We start from the raw sequence: 18,872 nt of genomic DNA, 5'->3' as shown, positions 1-18,872 counted from the left end.
ACGCCGGCAGTTATTTCAATTACGAGGATCTCATGTCACAAGCGAGCCAGTTCAGTTCATAGTCAGAGGTTGTAGGGTAATCTAAATATCATCTGATTTGGCTTCTCTCATAATCAGATGATACCATCGCTTAGACACGTACGCACAACTTGCTATGACGGACGATAAGCAGTGACTGAAGTCTTACATGGATTCTCCTATCATTAAGCTTCAGTAATGGACTTATCCTGGTCTCATACTTGCGGTAACAAACAGTATCTTAACACAATCTACCGGTCACAAATGATTTCGGAAGAATTCAGAATAAATCAAATAATAACAATTTATTTGCCAGGTAGGATATAAAACATTGTTACAAGAATTTAATCAAACCCAATTTCACATATGATCAGAATAAACAAACATCCCTAAAAATAAGATATTAGTCAGAGAAACATACTTGGCAAATAGAACAACATACAGCGACAGTATGGGAGATCTGAATACAGACTCCCCGAGCTTCTTGCCAACTTTCCTTAAATACTCAGACAGAATAAACATTGTGTACCAAATGGTATTATCCTTTGAACAATGAGAATTTGGGGGTGAATGGGTTCTTGACTTCCTGGGGTTTAACATTGTTAACATACAGGAGATCATTTTAATTGTAGGTCAAGGAGGGGGATAGACCTCCAGAATTATGCAGTATTTGGCAAAGACCTTAAAACTTTGTTACCATTAGTTTTATCAACATGGGAAAGAGACCACTATACCAGTCGCACAGAGACCTCTTAAATGATATCAAACTCATACAGTTGCATTCCTTGTTTTCATGGTATTTGTTACGTTTTTACATATAATTCTTGTATAAGTCTTTGTATGGGTCCTGAGCTGTTGAAGGGGAGAAGGGGGAGAGAAAGAAGAGGGGTAGCAAGGTGATTTGCAATTTATCACACGTGGTGATATTCAGGTAGCTTTTGTAAGAGAGTCCAGATGTTGTCTGAAGTCGAAAGTTCTTTGTTATTCCATGAATTGATGTGTGTTGGGCTATCAGACATCTTGACATCGGCCTTACATTCTGTTTGACAGCAACCTTAAATTTGATAAGCAGATAAGCGCTGTGGTAAAATCATGTTTTTATCATCTTCGTTTGTTAATTAAGGTTAAGCCATTCTTGTCATTAAGCAAGTTTGAAACAGTGATCCATGCTTTTGTTACTTCTCACCTGGATTACTGTAATTCGCTTTACATTGGTGCCCCTCATTCGTCTATTTCACGCCTTCAGCTTGTTCGGCTAGGCTCCTTAAGGGGAAACGCAAATTTGAGCACATCACACCAGTCTTGTTTCATTGCACTGGCTTCCTGTTAAATTTAGAATTGATTTTAAAATTGTATTGTTTGTATTTAAATCTCTCCATAACCAGGTGCCACAGTACTTATCCGACTTTCTGTACCTGTACACTTCATCGAGATCTCTTAGATCTGGTGAATCTGAATTGCTTTGTGTTCCCAGGTCTAAACTTAAAAATAGTGGTGGTAATCGTGCCTTTGCATGCCAGTGTACCACATTGGAAATGAATCATTATTACACGTTCTTCAATGTTGTTGATTATTTTCACTACCACTAAAACCTAGCTCGTCGTCATAGTTGACAGTTGGAAGAGCTACAGTTACTGTGCATTCTTCTTGCCATTTCCATAAAACATTGCTGTGTTAATTTCTGTTTGAAAAGAAGAAATACAAACCATAATTTTGTTACTTAAGCATAAATGCAATTATGATAAACACCCTCCAGATAAATTAATAAATGTATATTACAATATTTTACTATAAAATTACATACTTAATTTTAACAATTACTTGTTAAATACAATATAATTTTTCACCATACATGGTAACTAAGGTAATAATCAGTTAACCAATTAACAGTTTTTTACAGAAGCATTTTTAAAAGCGTTTTTTGTGTGTGTGTGTGTGTGTGTGTGTGTGTGTGTGTGTGTGTGTGTGTGTGTGTGTGTGTGCAGGAAAATTTTCTAGATTTAGCTGAAAACATGAATAAATATGTCATTGTACTTGTCAGGTAAATATATCTTGCTGTGAGAATGTTGAATGAAAAGCATGACAACAATACTGAGTAAGAAAATCATTTTTTGCAGTGTAGCTTTTTGAGGTTTAAGGCTCATAGAAGGCTGACTGTATTGGTGTGTCAAGAAGAGAAAGAGAGGGTTGTGATGGTAGCAGATGATCCTGTCTGAATCCTCTAGGCTCACACCTTGTCAGTGCCTGCTGAACCCATGCTGGCAGCAGAGTAGGTTGGTGGCTGCGGGCAACCCCTGCCAACTCTCAGGCTATTGAAATGCAGTCTAATGGACACAGATGCAAACGATAGACTTGCTGCATCAACAGCAATCGACACCCAACACATTTCTGCTGTTGTGGATGGAATTAAACCATAAATACCCTCAGGTTCCCTACAATCGCCCAGCACACCCACACCTCCATACCCACACACACACACACACACACACACACACACACACACACACACACACACACACACACACACACACTGAGCAAGAGTGGAGGGGTGACAACAGCTGGTGAGGAACAGGAGATACAGGTAAAGATGAAATACAAATATTTACTTTTCTTTTGATATTACTTTCATTCTTTCATCCTTTATTGCACCTTGCATTTTACGCGTATCCGTTGTATAAGTGTGACTTAAATGTTTGCACTATTACCACTACTACTTCTAAACTGAAGATACTTTTTATTTAATTTTTTTTGGTAATTTTATGATAATTTTAATGCTTATTCTATATATTCTGTATTATATAATAAAGTACTTTCTATTCTATGTGCTGTATTTAAACATTTACAGTATATACAGTAGAAGTCAGAAGTTTATACCTTAGCCAAATACATTTAAACTCAGTTTTTCACAATTCCTGTCATTTAATCGTAGAAAACATTCTCTGTCTTAGGTCAGTTAGGATCACTACTTTGTTTTAAGAATGTGAAATGTCAGAATAATAGTAGAGAGAATGATTTATTTCAGCACATTCCCAGTGGGTCAGAAATGTACATACACTTTGTTAGTATTTGGTAGCATTGCCTTTAAATTGTTTAACTTGGGTCAAATATTTTGGGTAGCCTTCCACAAGCTTCTCACAATAAGTTGGTGGAATTTTGGCCCATTCCTCCAGACAGAACTGAATCAGGTGTGTAGGCCTCATTGCTCGCACACACTTTTTCAGTTCTGCCCACAAATTTTCTATCAGATTTAGATCAGAGCTTTGTGATGGCCACTCCAATACCTTGACTTTGTTGTCCTTAAGCCATTTTGTCACAACTTTGGAGGTATGCTTGGAGTCATTGTCCATTTGGAATACCCATTGCTGAGCAGCCTTTCAGGTTATGTTGATATAGGACTCGTTTTACTGTGGATATAGATACTTGTCTACCTGTTTCCTCCAGCATCTTCACAAGGTCCTTTGCAGTTGTTCTGGGATTGATTTGCACTTTTTGCACCAAACTACATTCATCTCTAGGAGACAGAATATGTCTCCTTCCTGCACGGTATGATGGCTGCGTGGTCCCATGGTGTTTATACTTGCATACTATTGTTTGTACAGATGAACGTGGTACCTTCAGGCATATGGAAATTGCTCCCATGGATGAACCAGACTTGTGGAGGTCCACAATTTTTGGGCTGATTTCCTTTGATTTTACCACGATGTCAAGCAAAGAGGCACTGAGTTTGAAGGTAGGCCTTAAAATACATCCACAGGTACACCTCCAATTCAGTACACCTCTTATCAGAAGATAACTGGCTAATTGTCTAAAGGTTTGTTCATTTTCTGGAATTTTCCAAGCTGCTTAAAGGCACAGTTAACTTAGTGTATGTAAACTTCTGACCCACTGGAATTGTGATATAGTCAATTAAAAGTGAAACAATCTGTCTGTAAACAATTGTTGGAAAAATTACTCATGTCATGCACAAAGTAGATGTCCTAAATGACTTGCCAAAACTATAGTTTGCTAATATAAAATATGTTTAATATTAAAATTTGTTTTAATGACTTCAACCTAAGTGCATGAAAACTTCTGACTTCAACTGTATGTATGCATTTTATTCATTTAGAAGATGCTTTTATTCAAAGTGACTTACAAATGCGGACAAACACATGTGATTTATCATACAGGAGCCAACAATATGCTAATATTTGCATTTATTTTTGTAGGGCCACAATACAGAATTTCAACCACGTAAATTTTTTTAAGGAAAGTGTATGTGTATATTAAACTAGTTTTATAATGGTCTATTATCTTAAAATTGTCTATAAAAATTGTCTTAAAATCTGTCACAGGTTTATTGTGTTAACATCTTCTAAAGTTGTTTATAGTTTGGTTGTAATTGCAATAATAGAGGAATGGAATAACATTATCGGAGCATGTGGTCAAAGATGTGAAAAGCTTTATCAAACAGGATAGGAAACGTCATTGCTAAAAGATTGAAATAACTTTGTATCTCCTAATTTGTCCCCAAATAATGTTTGATCAAGGCCATAACCACCATAGACACTTAGGAGGACACATCACCTCCAATATTCAGATTAGTGTTCGACAGATATAGGTTTTCCAAAGGTTGATTCATCAATTATCACATTTGCTCTTTCATATTTTTCTTGTTTCACACACCAATCAGTGTTTTTAGTTGCCATCCTAATGCCGTTATTGTTAATAAAAGCTTGTGATTGGCGTATGAGATGATGACAGAATCAAATTGTCTCGTCTCTGATGTGTGCTTGTGTATTTGACAGGCAGAAGGATGTCAGATCAGCAGGGAGTCTCAGATCAACAAGTCATTGGGAAGAGCCAAGGGGGAGCGGGCACGATTTACAAGGTACAAATACCCCAATTTGCATGGTTACTATATTGAAAGACACAATCACTCAACCACAAAAAAGATACATGGTAACATGGAAAGAATGATGGTTTTTTGAGGTTTTTTTTGTGAATTTATACTATGTACATTATTTAATTATTTAATACTTACCCAATTAAGTTGAATGGAAATATGTGTCATACAGCTGTACGTAAATACGTAAATCTTAAAAATTGGCTGAAACTGATATCTTTTGAGTGTAATGACTGGCTGATTGTACATTATCCCACATAACAAATGAATAAATAAATGGACATGATACTGGAAGAAATGCCCGGGTTCAATACAAGTTAAGCTTAATCGACAGCATTTGTGGTATTCTGTTGATTACCACAAAAATGATTTTGACTCGTCCCTCGTTTATTTAAACAAAAGCAAAAATCACGGCAATGGAAGTGAATGAGGCCAGTCCGTATCCGTTCAAATAAACATGGTTTCAAAAATATAACCACAAGACGTAAACATTAGACATGTTAACATTATATTAGTGTGATAAAATAATTTCCTAATCTTATCTGTGTGAAGTTATATCCAATAATACAACTTCGTAGTCATGACGACTTAATGCTGGTAAACTCTGTGATCTGGTAAACCCTGTAAATCCCTAATTTTATCACACTAAAATCATGTTGGCATGTGTAATGTTTACATCTTTTGGCTACTGGCTATACCTTTGAAACTGTCCAAATTGTAATGTTTATGGACTGACCCCATTCATTTCCATTGTAAGTGTCTTACTGCAACCATGATTTTGGCTTCTTTTTTAATAAAAGAAGAACAAGTCTAAATAATTTTTTCTGGAAATCAACATCATGCCACAAATGCTGTTGATTGAGCTTAACTTAAACTGAACCCGGAGCATTCTTTTAATAATAAAATATTGATTCGAGTTTTATTACAATTGACTATTATAATGTAAGAGTGACCACAGAGTGATACGAGAGACATGAAACTAGCACAGCTTTGTAGGAAATCAGCTGCTTTTGACATCGATCAAATGTGTACAGTTTAGTGGTCATTATACATAAAAAAATTAAATAATAAACTGTTGAATTTACTCAAAAAGCTATATAAAGTGGTTCCACGCAACAGTGTTGAGTAGTTCCAACAAGCCACATTTCAGTTGTATGAAATAAAGAAATTCAAGTAAATTTGACAAAAGCTTTTTGAGTAAATGCAAACCATTTGAATTGGTAAATTAATTCGCATTAATCTCAATAAAGTAGATTCTTACTACTCTGCTGTGAGTGGCAGAAAAATAGCTTATTGGACAAAGCAATATAGTATTGTTTAGTATTTGTCCTCTCAAGCTCCACTCTTCACCACAGTGTTAACCCCCTCTCAACATAACAAACATTCAAAACTATTCTCCCCTTGCATTCATCTTGTTTAAAAACACATACAATTACACTTCATTTCAATATTTACTCTCTCCATCTAGTTTTGTTCAAAGCATCATGAGAACTTCAAATCACTGCAGTTTCAGTTAATGGCAACAAAAATATTTATGTTGTCCCAACACAAATGGATTAAGTACAGCTTACAAGACACTTTTTGGTTAAAACAACTCAGTTAAATTTACTTCACTTTGTTACATGCATTTGTTGAGTAATTTGCACAAGGGAGGATTCAGTAAAACTGACAATAGTGAAAGTTTATTTTCTGGAGTGTACAAAAGCATTTGACTGCAGAATGTTGCGATTGACCAATCAAGTATTCCAGAAAGCTCTGTAATAATCACTTATAACTACAGTATAACTGCTAAATTTAGATTGCCGATTTGTTGCAAACTTGGATATCACTGCACTCTTGTTTCAGGTGGGTTGGCTACATGTACCCTGGCTACCGTGGAATAGAGTTCGTGTTTGAACATGGCGATTACAAACACTGGAACGACTGGGGGGCCACAGAACCACAGCTGCAGTCCATCCAGGGTGCGTGATATGCAGTGGCACAAATGAGGCTGCTTCACTGTTCCTGACCCAGCTCCTAATCCCAAACCAAACCCCAATCCAGTCCCCGCTCCCCCTGCCCCACCCGTTATGGCAGCCAGCAGCTGAAGGAGGGTGGCTCGCCCTGACACTAACACTGATGACCTTTGCCCTGTGCCTGCTCAGAGGGCCAAAAAGAAATTGCGAAAGTGACTGCCTTAACTCTTGTGTGTCTATGATTGGAAATAAAGGTGACAGCCCCATGCATTGATCATTGACTTTAGACTGGTATCTCTGGTGTTTATTTTTCTGCTAGCCCTGCTGCGTAAGATGGTTTGATAGTCGTTGAACTAGCTGGTGTCTCACCCTGACCAAGCTGATGTCCAAAACCCCTCTAAAACCAGCAAGGCTAGCAGAATTTTTTTTTAAGCTGGTTTAAATTGTTTTGTTTGTTTTTTTCAATAGGGAGATTGCTAATAGACAACTATATATTTTAGTTAATTATTTTAGTTAAAATAAATAAAGTTTGAATAGATAAATTCCTACCTCCAAATACCAATGCCCCTTTAAATTCCATTTCAGTTCCCAAACAGGATGTAGAATTGTAATCCAAATCTGAATACAACTAAGTAGAATTAAAGGAATATTCTAGGTTCAATACAAGTTAAGCTCAATCAGCAGCATTTGTGGAATAATGCTGATTACCACAAAAAATTATTTTCTTAAAAAAAAGCAAAAATTTGGGTTACAGTGAGGCACTTACAATGGAAGTGGAAGTCAATGGGACCAATCCGTAAATGTTAAAATCCTCAATGTTTCAAAAGTATAAACACAAGACATAAACGATATGTTTGTTGACATGACAAGAAAAGGAGGGGCATGTCAAAATTACGTTTTGGAGTAATCAACATTACGCCACACATGTTGTCGATTGATCTTAACTTGTATTGAACCCAGAATATTCCTTTAAGAATAAGAAACTGCTGTAAGTGTAATTTTTTTTTAGAATGAATTCTGAATAAACATGTATACAAAGAACATTAGGGGTATTTCCAGAATCCTTAGATGATATTAATCTATGTTTGTAAACCTATGTGTTTGAAAAACACTTCTATAATTAAAATTCAGTCGTTCTCAATTGGTTTTGCTTTAGGATCCAGATTGTACGGATTGCGGCGACGCAACACATACCAAAATTGTTTTTTTGTCTTGCAAATCAAACATTTAAATATATCAATATTAATATGGACTGTACTGACCCAGAAATATGCAAAGAAAAAAAAAATTATGACAGGCTGAAGTTCTGTAGGTTTTGTAAAAGCAACAACAAAATCTAACATCGTCTAACACCAGTGCAAATAAATGATAAACTGTATTTAATGTGTGTGTGTGTGTGTGTGTGTGTGTGTGTGTGTGTGTGTGTGTGTGTGTGTGTGTGTGTTTTCCTGTCTCCTTTTCATTCTCTCTCTTTCTTGTCTCTTTGTAAGTTGTTCATTCTTGGCAGAAGTTGAGCTGACTCATGAGAATGGAGAAGTCAAGCTCTTTATTGTCATTGTTCTGATTCCACGGGATTAGAACAAAGCGTGGCAGCTGCAAAAAAAAAAAAAAAAAAGATAACTAATGAAATTACTCCCGTCTGATGCTTGGCAGTGCTTGGCATTGTTTGGCACTGCATTTGGCATGAGGGCTGATGGGAAAATTATGGCAAATTTTCATTGCCTGTCCAAAACACCTATCCATGAGATAGTTACGAGGTTGTTTGTGCAGAGAATGGGCAACCAAACTAGGCCTCTGTGTGCCTCCCAGACAGCTAGTACAGACAGATTTTTGTAAGGAAATCACGACTGTAACTCCAATCTGCTGTACCTTCTGTTCATCTGTGTAGATGTTTAACTTTGCGACATTTTACAAGGTGTTCTGTCAGGATCCTGTCACTTGTCAGTCATGTTTATTGTGCTAACAAGATCCTGACACTCATGTTCTGTGTCTCTGTGTGAGCACACGGCTTCAGGTGTTATTTCGTTGCCTTGCGCTCTTCTGTCTAGTCTGTGTTTTCACGTTCGGAGCATGGTGTCTGGATCTTGACCTTTTGTGCTTGTTCGGTTTAGTTTCTGGGTCGGTATCCAGACACTCATGGTCCATTCTCGTCTTTGTGAGCGCTTGGCTTTGGGTCCCTTGCCATGCGCTCCTCTGTCTTGTCTCGTTTTTTGTTTGAGCACATGACCAGTTATGGTTTTGTTGCCATGTGCTCTAATGTCTTGTCATTGTTTTAGGTGTGAGCACATGGCTTCTGTCAGGTTTGTTTGCCATGTGCTCTCCTGTCTCAAGTCCAGGCCCCATCCCCTTGTTACCTGGTTATTAGTTCATTTGATTCACCTGCCCCATCTTATTACCCTCCTCATTATTCCCTCTATTTAATCTCCCAGTGTTCGCTGTCTTGTGCCAGTTCATTGTGGAATGTATTGTGAAGTTTTTCCTGTTAAAGGTGTTCAGTCTGGATTTTCCTGTCTGTTCTTTGTTTGGAGGCCTCATTCCAGTTCCCTGGCTGGTCTCTGCTCGTTTAGCTTGGGACCACGTGGGCCGTGGGGCTTCTCTCTCCAGCCCAGATTGTCCTCTGGTTTGTTTCCCTGAACTTTTTTTTTCGGGTAGTTTTGCTTTCAGTAAAGCCCATTTTCGCACGCTGCATTTTAGTTCTCACCTCGACTGCTACTCCTACACCTGACATGTTCTCAAATGATTGTGCAACAGATGTAAGCTATATAACTAGTTTTAGCATGAGGATGACGATTTTGCATTGAAGCTATCTGCAAGTCCTAAATCCCCAAAATGCCTAATTTTGAGCAAATTATTCTATTTTAGAATAAAGTTTTTGACATGTTTTTCCCAGAGCTTTTATTCTTTATTTAACCTTATTCTTTCATTCTTCATTTGCTTTATTTATTTTTTAAATCTGTCTATGAAGATGTGCAGTTTTCCAGGTCACCGCAGAAGTTTACCCATCAGCTTGATGTGGTTTTCTGTTACTCAAGATGTTTCTACACTCATCTAAGCAGCTTAATCAGTTGTGAAATTTTGAGATTTCCTGGCATTTAACTTCACAACAAACCATGATGTCATTAGACCCATTGTTTTATCTATTACTCAAACAGTTTTATGTGCTGTCTTGCAAACAGTATATGAAATACGAGCAGTACCTAGCCAATCATAGTTCCCTCCAAAGATACTGGAACTTGGTATTTCTATGAAAAGTGATTCAACCCCAATTTTATCAAAACTCTTTCCTCTCAATGAACTGAAAATTACTGTCAACAAAGATAGAAACTCCACCCCTTTTATTTTTTCTACATGAATGCACAGCATTATATTGAGGCACTGAATAGGAAGATACTATATCCTCATTGAGCCATGTTTCTGAAAGAGCAAGTACTGAAAATGTATGATTTAAAGTTGACATATATTGAATGAGATGATCATAATTTTTTGGAAAACTATGTATGTTTAGGTGAAAAGTTGAAAAAATATTTATTAAGCCTTGATCTAGTAAACTACTTGAGAAATCACATGGAACATGGGCCCTTCTTAAGTTGAGAAAATGTATATCTGGATCAAAGCAATCATTGTACATCATATTCTTACTGTCATTAATATCATGAGGACTAAGGGCCAAACCTTCAAATGAAGTAGAATTTGATTAATTTATATCGCACATAGTAAAATCACAACAATACCGATAATAATATATGATCTAGGGATCTGTGACATTTTGTAGCTGTAGATTGACAAAATGAGGGATAGCAAGGGGAGATTTAACCAGAACGTGGAGGGTGCACAACTAGTTGATCGGATTTCAGAAAGGCAATGTTCCCCTTCCTTTCTTCTCTGAGTTGAGGTAACAGTTCTTTTCGTTTCATGCGAACATTTTCAGAAAAATCCTCATTGATGAAAACGTTGATTAGTGCCTTTGAGGGATTTTATCCTCTTCAAAATTTCTAGTTTGTCTTCGTATCGAAGCAGTTTAACCACAATGGATCTGGGGCGACCAGCATGATCATATTTACCAGTTTGATGAGATCTTTCAATTTCTATAAGCTTGGAATCTATTTTAAGATGGTCAAATAAAACTTTCTTTACCTTGATCTCTGTCTCACTCCAAGATTCAGATTTTGAATCCGGCACACCATCTATCAGCAGATTGTTTCTTCTTGACTGATTTTCCATATAATCCAATTTTGTGGACAGATTCTGTATGGAAGTTTGATAATCAGCAAGGCTAACTTGGATTTCTTTCAGTGCTGCATGCTCTGGTAGCTTTCAGGTCATCCAAATCAGCCTGTGAAAATTGGAGGCTGCCTTTAAGGTCTTGAATATCTTTGGACATGTTCAGTACATCTTTAACAAGGCTGTCCATACGGGCAAACATAGAATCAACAATCACTTGTTGATTGAGGTTTTTCAAAAACTTGTGGAGTTTATGCCAGCTCAAGTGTTATTAGCAAGGGGGATATACCAAATACAAAGACATTCTATAATTCATATTAATTTAGGAGAAGTGGTGGTTCAGCAGTTAAGGCTCTGGGTTACTGATCAGAAGGTTGGGGGTTCAAGTCCAGTACTGCCAAGATGCCACTGTTGGGCCCTTGAGCAGGGCCCTTGACCCTATCTTCTCCAAGGGTGCTGTATCATGTCTGACCCCAGCTTAGCTGGGATATGTGAAAAAAAGAATTTTACTGTATATGTGCAAATGTGTGATAAATACAATTATAATTAATTATATTAAAATGCATCATATTAACTTCACTCAAATTGTAGGGCTACTAATATTGTAAAAGTCATATTACATTAGAAAAATACAAAACTGAAGCATTTGCTTACATGTACATTATATGTATGTGTATATACACTATATAGGGTACAACGGGCTAAAGGCTCCATTGATTTTATTTTCTCCCAAAACACTAAATAGCAACAAAAACTACCACAGGACTTCCTAATCCATGAGATCTTTGCGTGTGGTGTCTAATGGTTGATTTTGAGGCAATTTGATCTAATTTTTTATATTTTTTAAAATGTTGCAAATATATGTAGCTAATGAAAATCCCTGAAATTAATAAAATACTTATTTATCATTTTCAGTTTTGTTTAAGGTCATTAAATCAAACATTTTTCAATAACTGTCCAATAAGTTAAAGGATGGTATTTGGGGTAAAAAGTCCCCCCTGTTCCCTATTATACACATTGTTGTTGTTTTTTAAAGTTGGGAGAATAGATTTGTTATGTAAAATGTTCAAAGTGGGCTCACATTGACTCATCCAATCATAACAGAGATTAGTTTGTTTATAGAATACTTGAGCTGTAATAAAATGCCAAATGTGTTTGAAATTAACAGGAAATGGTTGATTTTTTTTTTCCTGAAGTAGATATTTTGAGTAAGCATAATCTTAATTTGTTACTCAAAAAAAAGCATCTTACTGTCTCAAAATTATTTGCATTAGTTGATAAATTGTGCCCTATAACAACTGCCCCGGTATCTACACGATATCACTTTAAACCCCCTAGGGGTTTAAGTGCCTTACCACTTTTCTTTCTTTTTTTTTTTTAAACTGAATTTTAATTGAAACAACCTTCCGTTATTATTTAATTTCACACAAATTATGTTGCTACATCTATTTTCAATAAAAATTAAATAATTTTTTTTGACCTTGATACATATTGTGACCAGAAAAAAGCTAAATTTCCTTAAGGGGTGCCTTTAGTCCTGTTGAACCCTACTGTCTATATGTCTGTTTATATATACAGTATATGCATATACAGTATAAAATGTATGATTTATTGTACATATTATGTAATTTACATATAATTTATAACAACAGGCCTACATATTATACAATATATCATATAATAAAACAACTAACTTTATGCTGCTAATCTATTATTTGTAACGAAAGTCGTATTAAATTAATAAATGACAAATCAAAGCATTTATGAACGTTATACACACAGTACATCACTCAAAAAATATTTAAGCCTATTTTTTAAGATTCACGCATTTCAATTTCATAACAAATTTCCATCAAATTGAATTGTGCAATGTTTAGAAAAAATGTAAGTTGTAATAATTTAATTTGGTTAAAGATTCCTCAGTTCAATTTGATGAAAATTATTATGAAATTAAAATGTGTAAATCCTAAGAATCAATTTATGGATAGATATAATTTATTATGATAAAACATATTATTGATAATATATCACAATATATCATATAATTAAACTTTATTTATAACTCTTTATAAATAATCATAGTAGGCCTATTAATATGAATAACAATTATAATTTTACGTAATATTATTTATATTTTATAGGGTAATGTATCATAATGACACGTTCAAATTAAATTAATTATTTTATAATATAACTTATTATTCACTTTTAATTTGACCTGATTAAGAATAGACTGTTTACCAGTTATTATTATAATTATTATTGTTATTTTTATTATTAACGACAGGACTGTGTGCACCAAGACGCTGCGCGTGCTCGTCCTCATCTCGGACTCGCGCCGCGCATGCACGAGAGTTGAAAACTTCTCCGCGTGTGATTGCGGAGCGCACACGAGCCACGAAACAGAGCGAAGCGGTATAATCACTGGCTCCTTGTCCCTGTGCCGCATCAAAAGCACCGCGAGAAATGGACGATTTAGGTGAGTATGAACTCGTCTGACGTTTTACATCGGATAATCGTGAAAGGATCAGTTTGACGCTAGAGCGAGGAGTAAAAGATGATGGACATCGGGTCTGTTGCCAACGTCAGCGCGCGCCGATGTCTGTGTTTATACAGCAGTGACTGCAGCAACATGCGCTTCACAACACATCCCCGAGGCTCCAAACAGCTCTTTAATGCTCATTTTACACGTCATTTTACTGTATCTTCAGCTGTTTGGTGGTGTACATTGATGCTGCAGTGTTCGTGGATTGGAGTCAGATTGATTTAATGCATTGCTGCACTTGGAAGTTGCAACACTGTGTGTCTTATTAATATCAAACCCTTGCTAGCGCAGGAAATCACTGAGCTTAATATACCCACTAAATGCAGAAGTGTAGGTGATACTTTTTTGTTGATTTATGTCTAACTATTTTGTGTTGTCTGTCTGGTGTTAGTGCAACTTCTGTAAATACAGTGGGTAGACCAAGTAAAGTTGGAGCACTTTTTGCTTTTTGCTCTACTGCACATAGACAGAGTAGAATAAACATAAAATTTTTTCCACATGAGATACCTTTATCTGGCTACTAACAAAATAAATGCTAAAAACCATGCCGAGTACAGTTGAAACACTACCCCGGGACAGTTGGAACACTCATTTATAATCTGCCTAAGTTAAGTGAAATATATGGACACATTTTATACTCTGTGATTGTTTTAAAATATAAATAATGCTTGCATATGTATAATTTCTAACACATCAGCTGGAAATGCTCTCTTAGTTATCTGTCTGTCTGTCTGTCTGTCTGTGATAAGTAAGCAAAACAAATGAATTAAGCTTTCTGACTGAATAAAACTAACAAAACTCTACAAGGAGCATTAGCAACCATACTTCCTATGGCACGGGTACAGTTTTAACACAGTGTTTCATCTGTCCTCCCCGATCACTTTGCATGTTTGTCTGATTTTCTCTGTGACCTTACATCCTAGGATGTCCCAAAATACATTAATTGAAAGTAGACAAATCAATAATTACAACAAGCAAAGTTGCAAGGATGCAAAAAGGTTGCAGCATTGTGCCATTTGGCACCTCACCTCCAAACTTCACCATTAATATTGACCAAAGCTTACTGTAGTACTGCTATTAGTCTTGAGCCTCTTGCTGGTGTGTTTTTGATTTGTATTTGCTTTAATGGAGAAGTCAACACACACAGTTTGGCAAGAAATGTCTAACTGAAAAGCAACAACAAAGTGTAGTGTAGTTGTCATTGGTGCCTGGTTTTGTCCACTAATTGTGATGTGACGGAAGGTCTCCCCTAATCTACTCCTTGAGGCTGTAACTTGTTGCCCTTAATTTTGGGTCTCATATACTATGAAATGGGAAATATTTTGCATCTACATAAAAACACATGTTGGACCAACAGAGTTGTCTGAATGAACAATTTCATATTGAGCAATGTTGCTGATTTTTGAGTTTGCAAAATGAAAAAATTAAACAGTTAGTTTTATTGGCTTTTTTTTTTTTTTTTTTTTTACTGATTTTATGCAGTTCCTATTGTTTTTGGTTGCCACTGTTAGTCAGTTGTTGTGTGGTGATTTTAGGAGCTCATCGTTTAACTTAAGGTTTGTTAATTGTCACCGTTTTTGGGGTTTGTGTGTTAAGGATTGAGGTCTATTGTGTGTCTATGTCAAACAGTTGTGTATATAGTGCTTTGCCTTGCAAGACATACCTCTCTTCAGAGGCAAAGATTGCAGTTAACTTCATGTAAAAGTAATTAAAATGGAGACAAAATGAAAGTTCTTGTTTTGCAAATTGATAGTTGGCTAAACAAGAAATTAATAGTTCTCTCAACTAGAATTTCTGCGTTTAGTGAACAAAAAAATTCACATTGACGTAAAACAATGCTGCTGAGGACAATTATTAAACAGATGCTGAGAACTCAAAAATCTTACTGCATCATGTTGCTTTGATTATTTTTTTAAGTTTGCTCAACTCTTTCTGCACACTGTCCAGTTGCAGACTGACGGCACAGTGCAGTTATTTGAATGATCCCCCCCACTCAAGTGTGTTATTGTGGTCAGGGCTGTGTATACAGATTTCCAGATTCAATTGCATTTCAAAAGCTCTCAATTCAATTCCAATTCTAATTCATTTTGGTATACTTCAGTTATAATGTCCATTTTGCTTCCATATGAAATAAATTCTCTCTCAGTTAACGCTGTTAATTATACAGGGGACCTTCTAACTTGGTGCATTACAAAACTATTCATTTTGCACATTTTATTTGATCGTTAGTTTTTCATCATTTTGGTCACAGTTTAGCTTTTTAAAAATGCACACATTCCATTTAGCCTATTTAATTAATAAATATAACGTCTTAAAATGGCATATTCAATTGCATATTAGGGGTGTAAATCAGACGTTTCATCACGATACGATCTTATATCGATTCTCTTGGCCTGCGATCCGATATTTGCCGATACTTCAAAGTCTGCCGCAATAAGATTTCGATTTGATTCAATTCAGGGCCCTGTGATCGATTTTGATATTATGTGCCTATGCTACACAATCAATAAAAATAGTTTTGCCCTCAAATGCAACCAAAATGTAATTTGAATATTTTATTGAGCTCTCTGGAAAGTGCAAATTTAGTATCCACATTGGGACATCCACAACAAATAAGGTACTTCAGATGTTGAAAACAATTATACAGATAATAATATAAAAAATAACGTCACACACAAGTGATCATCAATCGTTTGATTACGGCTTATTTTTCAGTTTAATCCAATTCAAAGTACTTGCATACCCATGACTTGTTTCCAACTATCCATGCGGTTTCTGGTTTTCTTGGCTACAACTTCCACAGTTGTAATGAAAAATTCTGTTACAGTTAACTGGGATGTTAGTAAGGGTGTTGATGTGTAGATGTGTAAAGCCTTATAACTGATGCTGGAGCTGAGCAGGTGATTTCTGTTTCCCTGGTTAGTGCTGTTCAGAATGTCGGCGTTGTCAAGATGTTTCACATGATGGTTGAACTGCTCCATGGTACTTTAAAATAGCAAATTCTCATGTAAAATTCAAATGGATCGCATGCGCAACGATATTGATGGAAGCCCGAATTAATAGCGCATGTGAGCCTCTATGAATTTGTCATGAGAACTTGCATTTTAAGGAGCGCCCGGTTGATGCGCTCGCACAGATCCTGTTAATGTAGCTCGCGTTTCACGGGAAGCCCGGTAGACGCGTGCGCACGCCGCACGGATAGCAGAGCACAATTTGGCTTCAAAGACCCCACGCACATCTGTGTCCCACATGAAAAGCGTATTTAGTGCTCATAAAGTGAAATGAATGTAATAAGGTTGCTTCATCGCCTGACGGAAATGCGTACGGACGTGGCTGACATGAGAGTATTAAAATAAAGGTACATCTTAAAAAAATGTCTATATCGATATTTACGTGTTGTATCGATAACATTGGATCGTTGGTCATTGGATTGATGCATCATTACACCCCTATTGCATATATATTTTTTGTTACATGTTCATTGTTTACATGCATAATTTGTACTGTTGTCAAGTTTTTACACTGATATGAACAAGTGCTAAAATATCTCAAGTCTCTTTAACAATAGTGGCAGTTCTGTGTGCATCTCACAGAAGAGTTGTGGATGAGTGGATTTAACATATTAACGATTTAGCTGCATGTGTGTTTTTCTCATATTGAGTGTCTTTTTACAGTTAAACTAAGAAGACTTGTATGAGCTAATCATCATGTGCTTATGAAGAGGAAAGGTTATTTTCAGATGTATAATGATTCAAGCACACTAACCTATTTATAGCAGCTGTCTGATCATCCTGGCTGCATTTTAGCGGCCATCACAGTGCACTTGTTATCTGTCCCATTCTAAACCCTTGTAGACTTACTAAGCACACATACTAAACTCTTAATGTAACACACAGTCATAGGCTCTGAATGTGTATACATGTTATATGTATAAATGCTACAGACTCTCTGTAATGCAGATTGGCATATACTAGCCATCTCAGATGTCTTTTCATTACAAGACTTTAAAACTTAATTACATTTAGAGTTCTGTTTTACTTCAAATGTTTTTGCACAAGGTCTGTTCAACAGCTTGTTTCCTGTGACCAAGTGTGATCAGTTTTACCAACAGTGAGAAATTAACTAGAGAAGAAATTGATGGAATTGTGAAAAAGTGGGCGTTTCATACCAGAATGTAGCCAGGTTGTTGAAGGGAGTTGGTTGAAAAGTAGGAGGGATTGGTCAGCGAAAAAGTAAAGTTTCAGAGGTGAAGCAAGTTACACTCAAAAAAAGTTCATTTAAGATTTACGCCTTTCAATTTTATAACAAAATTCCAACAAATTGAATGTGGAAACTAGAGCTGCACGATTAATCATTAAAAGATCGCAATCTCGATTCAGACACCCACGCGATCTCATTTCTAAATGACAACGATCCTGCAATGTATATTTACGTTCCCGTGGCATGCCTTTGTAATGCGGTCAAATTTAAATTCAAAATTCACTTCAAGATGCATTTTTAAATGTTGATCTTTTAAACTTTATATGGCATCTACAAAACACAGCGCTCCAGCCCGAGACACTGGATAAACTATAATGCAACGGCCAAAGATATTTGTCCAGCACAGTGCTTTTCAAACTGCAGGGTGCAGCCACGATTAGCTAGGAGTGTGACAGTCTCTGTTCAATATTTGAATAGCCACCGATTCTACAACAATATCGGCATTACCAAGATCTGACTAAATTCACTACCCGTGCACTGTTTGATCACAGCCGGCTGCATTTAAATTAATATTTATTTAAGAAAGTTATTTTTTTTATTGCATATTTGCTTACAAGTGCAATACCAAGTTAACATAGAACTGTTAATGAAGCTTTTTTCTGCTTTTTAGCATGTGAGAAACAGGCTAAATCGTTTTTTTTATTTATTATGCAGTTTTTTTAACAGGATGTTTTTTTTTTTTTTTTTTGCAATAATCACAAGTTGCTGTTTGGTTTATAATGTATACGTTGCGCCCACTTGTGGACTTAAGACATTTTATATATTTGATTTACAACTTTGAATTTTTGCATATATTGAAGCAGAGAACATTTTGTCAGAACCTCTAGTAAATTATATGTTACTTTGTTTAATACCCTTATATCCAGGTTTTGTAAATCACTAAAATAAGAATTTTTCTTCAGAATCGTGAGAGACTCGAGATCTTTATTTGAAGCAAAAAAAATGTGATTCTCAATGTATCCAGAATCGTGCAGCTCTAGTGTAAACA

At 36.0% G+C, this 18,872-nt stretch overlaps 1 protein-coding gene across 1 annotated transcript in view; it reads left to right on the top strand.

Moving 5' to 3' along the window:
- Positions 1-13,420: 13,420 nt before the first annotated feature.
- The window catches only part of LOC127440008 (paxillin-like), a 42,945-nt gene continuing 37,493 nt past the window's right edge, over positions 13,421-18,872 (top strand). Inside the window, exon 1 of the mRNA XM_051696370.1 lies at positions 13,421-13,558. Coding sequence (XP_051552330.1) covers positions 13,546-13,558 — 13 coding nt within the window. The 5' untranslated portion in view covers positions 13,421-13,545. The remainder of the gene's footprint in view (positions 13,559-18,872) is intronic.

This window comes from Myxocyprinus asiaticus, chromosome 4 (genome assembly GCF_019703515.2).
Source record: "Myxocyprinus asiaticus isolate MX2 ecotype Aquarium Trade chromosome 4, UBuf_Myxa_2, whole genome shotgun sequence".
Taxonomy (NCBI): domain Eukaryota; kingdom Metazoa; phylum Chordata; class Actinopteri; order Cypriniformes; family Catostomidae; genus Myxocyprinus; species Myxocyprinus asiaticus.
Note: the sequence above shows the minus strand (reverse complement) of the source record. Positions and strands in the feature narration are given on the sequence as shown.